Source organism: Trichechus manatus, unplaced genomic scaffold (assembly GCF_000243295.1).
Source record: "Trichechus manatus latirostris isolate Lorelei unplaced genomic scaffold, TriManLat1.0 scaffold00123, whole genome shotgun sequence".
Classification (NCBI taxonomy): Eukaryota; Metazoa; Chordata; class Mammalia; order Sirenia; family Trichechidae; genus Trichechus; species Trichechus manatus.
The window spans coordinates 340,610-348,387 of record NW_004444059.1 but is presented as its reverse complement, the minus strand read 5'-3'; the positions used below and the strand labels follow the sequence as shown (position 1 = coordinate 348,387).

Here is a 7,778-nt window from a genome sequence, read left to right as displayed (position 1 = left end):
AGGCACTTATCTGTAGAGCTAAAAGCTTTGTAACGCTTGCCAGAGCAGAACAGAGGCCAGGCCGAGGGGCCGAGGGCCGGAGAGAGGTGTGCTTGCGAGCATGGCTGAAAAGAGGCTGTCATGATTGAAGAACTGTATCCTGAGCATTCCTGAACCTGAATTGTAACCTGTTGCTTCCCTAATAAACCCCATAATCACAAGTATTGTTGGTGCGTTCAGTGTGGCCATTGCAATGAATTATCAAACCCAGCAGAGAAGTAGAGTGCCATGGGAGGGATGGTTGGTGTCAGAACTGGTAAAAAGGTTGGAGGGTGGGGGCATGTCTGACCGCCACCTCATAGCAATCAGCTTTGGGTTGTTGATCTTGATTCTTCTTTCCCCTTGTGAAATTACAGGAGGTCAGATAACATCACCCCCACACCTTTTTACAGTAAGTGCTGATAGTGGAAAAATGCCTTTCACCTGGCCTTCATGTCCTCTGAGCTACCTGAGTGACAGTGGGACATTTGTTTTCTACCTCTCACTTTCTTTTTGTTATTCTTCTATCACTTATAGCATGTTTATATAGAAACATATATAGAAGTGATCGTTTATGTATAAATGGAAATGTTTGCTTTTTTGCTGTAGTTTTTATATTTTTTCATATATTTCTTTTCCTTTGATTTCAGCCTCTCCCAAAGATTTATAATTGGCCTCCCTTCTGATCATAGGGGTAATAATAAAAGTGGTTGTTTGTTTGATTTAGTTCTTGTCTTTCTTTCATGATTATGCCATTGTGAACAGCCAGCCTTTTTTTAAAACTTGGAGTCAGCTGACTTCAAATGTCACACTTCTCTTACTTTCCTCTTATTCTCAAAGCAAGCAACTCCTTATCTCCTTTCTCTGATGGTTACCCCATCCTGTGGCCACTGGCCTGTGCAACCAGGAAGCATAGCCAGACCAAGAGAATAAACACAGGGGAGAAAACCTGCTCCATGTGGTTCTACCTCTCCAGCTGGCAACCCTTCCTTAGTGCAATGTCCCATGGAGATGCTCCAGGTCATAGTACTGTACCCTAATTTAAAAATTAGGAGAAGGTACGGTGAGATACCCTTGAATCTGAGCTGTGATTATGGAGATAAACTATCCCCTGCTCTGTAGAGGAGATATACAATGGGGTCAACCTTGGGGGCAAAAGAAAACCTAGCACAGTAGCTAAGAGCTCAGGCCTTAGAATTAAATACACTTAGGTTTGAATCCCAACTCTATTTCTTATTGCTTACTACTGTGCTTATTCCTTACTACTACTTTTACTCTCCTGAAATGGTATTTGTCCTTCAAAACTTGGCCCTAACCTACCTTTCCAGTCTCATCTCCTGTCACTCCCTTGCTTTATTATCTACCACCCTTCCCCTTATACCTGTGTTTTAACGAGACAGAACTACCTGGTTAAGAAGCTACTGAATCAGAATCTGCACTTTCTGAAGATGCTTAGCTGATCCATATGCACATTAAAGTCTAAGAAGAGCTGGTCTAAGATACTTCCTAGAACCTTGATACCTGGAAGAAACTATGTCACAGTCCAGCCTGTGACTTCTTAGTGTATGTGAATGTCTTCTGGAAAAGTGTAATACGCTTTGTATTTGAAGAATTCTTTGTATTATTTTCAACTAAAAGTTACTCCAAGATAAAGAGTTACTTGAGCAGCTAGTCCTTACTTGGTTCCCCTTAATTTCCAACCGTTTGAAGTTCGCTCTTATCCTTTTCCTTGGTCTGGGAGTTTCCTTCTGAATCCAAAGAGAACACCTCCTCACCAAGGAAGACCTTAAGGAGAACTGATCAAATACCTGCTATGTATAAGGAAGGATCGTGTTAGGTGCTGAATGGGTCATAGAAGTCCAAAGACTATCTGGCTCTCAGGGACCTATTTAGTTGAAATGACAAGGCATAAACATTCAAAGTTTATGTCACAGACACCAACTGTCCCTCCCACGGCACTCTCTACTTCTCTGCTGGGTTGGATAATTCGTTGCGATGGCCACAGAGAACTCACAAACAATGCTCATGTTTATGGGGTTTATTAGAGAAGTAATAGGTTACAGTCAGGTTTAGGAATGCTCAGGATACGGTTCTTCAATCACGACAGCCTCTTTTCAGCCGTGCCTGAAGGCACCCCTCTCTGGTCTTCGGCCAGAAAATAAAATAGTTTTTCCCTTACATTTGGATAGTCCTTGCTCATCTACAAAAAGTCACCACTTCCTCTGAACCTTTGCGGTAATTCTGTAATATTCGTAAGAAGGGATTATTAGCCTAATTTTTTTAGATACAAAGATAATAAAGAATTTATCAATGTCATATGGCTATTAATGAGCTAGGATATGTATCGATGTCTTCCAGCTCCAAGGTCAGGTTGGTTTTTTTTTTGTCCACAATTTATCTGGTTGGACAAAGAGAGCAGGCAATCCAAGGAGAGGGAATAGCAAAGGTAAAGGGATGGGCAGAAAAGAACAGTGTATATTCAAAGAATAATGATTAGACCAGCATTCTTAGGCTGTTTGAAATCTGGATTGTTCCAGTCCGATTGAATGATGCATCTAAACTTCCCAGGTACGGGAATTATTGTTTAGGGTAGACGCATCACAGCAGTTCCTGTTCATCGCCTCATGTTCTTGCAAAAATCCCGTGGGGAGAGTCAGGGAGACATGACTGCAGATAAGTAACTGATGAGAACTAACCTAAACGTGAGTTTCTAGGCCGAGTTGTGTCTCACAGACAAGCACATTTACTTTTTATAGGCATTGCCTTGCTTGTTTTACTATAGCTGGGAATAGCTTCTCTCACCTTAGGGAATTGTGGGTAAGACGGTATGCAAGGCCACAGAAAACTAGCGGACTTCAGGAGGTCGAGGTCAGGATCAATGAGAATTTGTTTGTTGTTAATTGCAGTGGAGTCTATTCTGATTTACGGCAATTTAAAACCCAAAACAAACCCATTGTGGTCAACTCAATTCCGACTCATAGCAACCCTATAGGACAGAGTAGAACTGCCCCATAGGGTTTCCAAGGAGCGCCTGGTGAATTTGAACTGCAGATCTTTGGATTAGCAACCAAATGCTTGACCACTGCGCCACTAAGGCTCCTATGGCAATGCACTAGGGCTCAAAACTCTGGAGATTACACAGGACTGTGCTCGTTAGGGGTGCGCAGGCGCTGAAAATCTCGATTGGTTTCGACCAAGAAGAAAGTGGCGTCTGATTGGTTGTTAGAAATGAAGATGGCCGCTACCTGGATGAGACCTGACAGCCCTCTTATTAGGACATGCATATCTCGGCTGCGCCCGCCTTTGTGACGTAGCCCGGCCAGCCTCAGCCTAGATCACGCCTTGGCGGTGACGCCCAAAGCCAGTGGCCCCGCGGAGGCGGGAGCGGGGCCATGGCTGAGGAGGCCGAGCTGGCCGAGCTCAGTGGCGAATCCCTTGGCGCTCAGGTTAAAACCCAGCTGCCCGTGGGAAAAATGCTCGCGAGATCGCGAAGGCGGGGTACGCGCTCCGTGCTCAAAGTGTCCCAGCTGCTGCTCCAGGCTATCGCCGAACACCAAGGGCTGACTCTTGCGGCTCTCAAAAGGGAGCTTGGCAATGCGGGCTACGAAGTGCGCAGGAAGAGTGGCCGCCAGTCGGGCGAAACGCCTAGGCCTGAGGTTAAGGGCACGCTCCTCCGGGTTAGCGGCAGCGACGCCGCGGGTTACTTCAGGGTCTGGAAGAATCCGAAGCCTAAGAGGAGGAAGATAGTACGCCCGAGGTTGGAAGAGAGTTCCCGCTCTCCGCGGAAGGCCCCACCGGGGCCCCGGAGCCCACGGAAGCGCCGCCCGCCTCGCAAGGCGGCCAAGAAGGCCAGGGAAGTACGGAGGCGGAGCACGAAGGTGGCCTTGAGGATGAGGAGGCAGAGGCCAAGAGCCAAGGGCCAGGTGCGCCCGAGGGCCAAGGAGGAAGCGAGACCCGAGGTGATGGAAGAGGGGAGACCAGGGACTTCGAAGGAGATGAGGCCTACAACACGAGAGGCCAAGAGGCCAAGCTCAAAGCAAAGGGAAGAGAAGAAGCAGGACTCCGAGAAGTCGGTAAAACGAACCATCCAGAAGCCAAGCCCGGTTAAAACCGACCGCACCTCTAGTGGGCAGGCTAAGACCCAGGACGTCAAGGCGGCTCGCACCAAGACTTCTAAATCTGAAAGTCCTCAGACTGCCACTGAGAATCCCTAGTTGGGGAGCGGCTTCCTTCCCTTCAGGCATAGATGCCCTTCCCCTTAGGCTGCAAAGAACAGCTGCTGTCACACTCATTGAAATGGACAAAACTATTTACAAGACCATTCCACCACATTGTGTCTGTTTCCTCTTTGGTGCAAGTGGAAGAGAAAGGGTGGGTGTTAAGGTCAGATTTGTAGCAGGGGTGTTTGAGGTGAACAGAGGAACGGGGCTGAGATTCTGTTCCTGGTGCAGGATCCAGGAAAGTGCTTTTCAGAAAGAAAGAAGAAAACCAGCAACTTAACCAGGTCAGACAAGAGTGTTGAATTAATGTAGACACCCTAGCTAATCTAAATTGAGTTTTGGGGAGGAGGGCGTATAAGGGAAGGGGGTATATAAGGGAGGGCATCATTGGGACAAAAGAGTAGAGTGGTCCCACTGATTAAAAGTGTTCTCACCTGAAATTCCCTTTAGGCAGTCCCTTCTCCCAAAATTGATTGTAATGAGTTTCCAGTTTTTGCCCTGAATTGATAATTTATTTTAGTTTAAAAAATGTGATATGTTAATCCTCAGTTAAATGGAATAGTTTGTGAAAGCATCTTAGCACAGGGCCTGGCACAGGATGGGTGCTCATCAGTGTGTGTTAAATATACGTATAAATAACTTGTGGTGGGGTGGTAATGTGGTATAGCAGAAAACTATACTAAATCAGTACTTAGGAAACCAGGATTCTAGTCAGATTTCGGCCACTCTGACCTTAACAGAGTTATTCTTTAACCTTTTATGGTCTTGGTTTCCTTCTCTGTGAAAAGCTGAGAGTGGGCTAGGATTATTTTAGGTGATTTAAGTGTCAGTAAAATAATAAGGGGTAGGGGGAGCTTAAGCATCCTGACATACTTTGCTTGACAGAATTCAACCACAGGGGAAATATCAGTTGGGAAAGTATTAACGCCTGAGAAAGGGAACTATGAAAATTTACAAAGTGCATTCAGAAGTATAAGGAGATATAGAAGACTATATAATATCTAGTTGTTTTGCTTAAAAAAAAGAAACGTATTGTGCTCTATATACCGAGCATGGAGCAAATGTATTTCTTTTAGTTCTGAGTGCAGAGGTTAGGGACAGTGTGGGAGCAGTTCCCATGCCATAGGTTATGACAGGACACAGAGATGATTCCAAGGGAAGTAAAATGCCAGTGTACTGATTCCTGGAAACAACTAGCTGTTTCCAGCAGAAAGCAAAGGAGTGGGGAAAGGGAAAATATCTGGGAAGTGCTTTTTGTTCTTGAAAAGAGGTGAGAGTGAAGGTGGGAGGTGGGAAGGTGTTAGAATCACCTGGGGAGCTTTTCCAGTGGTATCTGACCAACTTTTCCCCCAGGAGAGTCTGATATCTTTTGAAAGGAACAGCGTATGTGTGTTAAAAAAAAAAAAATTAAGTGATGCTAATATTTGCCATCCCACACCCTTAACTGAGAATCATTGTTTTAAGCCCACTAACAGCAAAATGTTTGCAGTGTATCTCATCTATAGATGATTTGGACTTCGAAATTTCCCCATGCTGAAATTAAGTTTAGCTATGCATTTGAATTATGTGAATGGTAGAATGCAGCAAACAATCTTTCAGAATAGGGAGCCACCTGAAAAGAGGCAGTGAGAAAATCAAACAGTGTCTATTGAACACAATTAGAACAAAACCAAATGCCGTTATTATAGCCAGATATATTGCCCCTGTATAGTCTGGGAATGCTTTTACCTAAAGAGCCAGGTGATCAAGAATTAAAAGCTCCTTTCCTCTAAAATAGGGTGGGAAGGACACTGTCAGAGTCTTGCCAACTTGTCCTCTAAATTTCTTGGGGATCATCATCCTTCTGTTTGCATTATGATGGTTTCTTCATTGAAGCAAATTTCCATTCATTCCTTCAGCAAAGTTAACAAGCTTATTGAGTGCCTGCCCTATACCGAACCAGTGGCAAACAAGCCAGACCCAGACCCTGACCCTATATAGCCAACAATGTTCATTTCAGATTACTTTTCCTAGATAAGCTTTATGGTGACTGTACCCTAATGACATAATAAACGACCATAACTCATTGGCAAGCTGTCTAGATTATCCACATCATAATGCTAGCTGGGTACTTCTGGAAGGGAATTCTCAAGTATAGCTAATATCATCCCTAGTGTTCCATTAATGACTAAGTGCCTGCAAGATTCTGGGCCCTGTGCTGGGAATATAAGATATAAAGTGTAACCTTCACTTTCCAGGGCTCACATTCTAGTGGAGTATTTGGATATTTAACTTTAGTCGGAGCAACTGGAGCATCTCTCACCTCAGTTCTTTGCTTTCTTACCTTTTGCCTCAACTGTTGATCAGATAATCGGGTGTTAGAGTTGTAATGAATCTTAGATACCCTCTAACCACTTATCCACCATCAAATATTTGATGATTGTTTTTAAAACGGTTAACACAAATGGCCTTTGTTGTTGTTATTGTTAGGTGACTTAGAGTCAGTTCTGACTCATAGCGACCGTATGTGCGACAGCAGGAAACACTTTGAATCGATTTTCAACTCGTAGTGACCCCAGGTGACAGAGTAGAACTGCCCCATAGGGTTTCCAAAGAGCACCTGGTGGATTCAAACTGCTGACTTTTTGGTTAGCAGCCATAGCTCTTAACCACTACGCCACCAGGGTTTCCAGATGGTCAAAAATCCAAATGTTTGAGAATCTACTCCATTGGAGAAACAGGCACTCATATACAATGCTAGGGAGTGTAATCACTGCAACCCCTAATGGAAGGAATTTGACTATCAAAATTATAAATGCAAATATCCTTTGATCCAGCAGAGTCACTTTTAGAAATTTATCCTTTAGATATTGATACCACTTGCGAAATGACTTATGTCCAAGGTCTTTAATATGCAGCATCGCATTAACAACAACAAGAAAAATGGAAATAATCCAAATATTGGATCACGTGAACTGTGAACCTTCAGTACATACAGTGAAATAGCATACAGCTGTAAAAAGGGAAGATTCTCTACGTATTGTTATGAAAGGCTCCACGAGATACATTAAGTGAAAAAAAAAGTTCAAGGCAGTATACTATTCTACCTTTTATGTAAAAAAGAGGGAAAATATGAATATCTCTTTGTAATTGCATGAAGAAATTCTGGAAGGATACACAGTCTATTATGAGAGGAAAGTAATGAGAACTGTAACGGATAGGTAGAAATGACTCTTCACCTTATTGTATTTGTTTTCTGAACCATATAAATTATAACTTGTTGAAAAGATAAAAAATTCCACTTAATTTGTCAATTATGGCTCTTTCATTTATAAGATAGTTTGTACTTGCCTATGCATTGTTTCATCTTACTTTCATTTCATTCTTTAAGATAGGTCTTAGGTGAAAAAAAGCCAATGTTTAGAAAATATACATGACTTTTGACTGCAAATCCTTTGCTGTCTCCACTTCACTACAGTCATAGATGTTGACTAGGGCCTCACAGTCTATTGATGGACTCCACAAGACATCTTTTTATGTAGGCAAACATATTAATGCAAA

General features: G+C 43.3%; 1 protein-coding gene across 1 annotated transcript; it reads left to right on the top strand.

Annotated features, from left to right (window-relative positions):
- Positions 1 to 2,013: 2,013 nt before the first annotated feature.
- LOC101356989 (testis-specific H1 histone) lies at positions 2,014 to 4,232 on the top strand. Its single transcript, XM_012557899.2, has 2 exons — positions 2,014 to 2,085; positions 3,333 to 4,232. The coding sequence occupies exons 1-2, from the start codon at positions 2,014 to 2,016 to the stop codon at positions 4,230 to 4,232; spliced, it is 972 nt and encodes a 323-aa protein (XP_012413353.2).
- Positions 4,233 to 7,778: the final 3,546 nt, after the last annotated feature.

Bases quoted from the DNA above. Each gene is read 5' to 3' on its own strand.
- LOC101356989 (XM_012557899.2), top strand. From the start codon at position 2,014: ATGGCCACAGAGAACTCACAAACAATGCTCATGTTTATGGGGTTTATT. The intron at 2,086-3,332 runs GTTTAGGAATGC...TTTGTGACGTAG, and splicing joins AAGTAATAGGTTACAGTCAG to CCCGGCCAGCCTCAGCCTAG.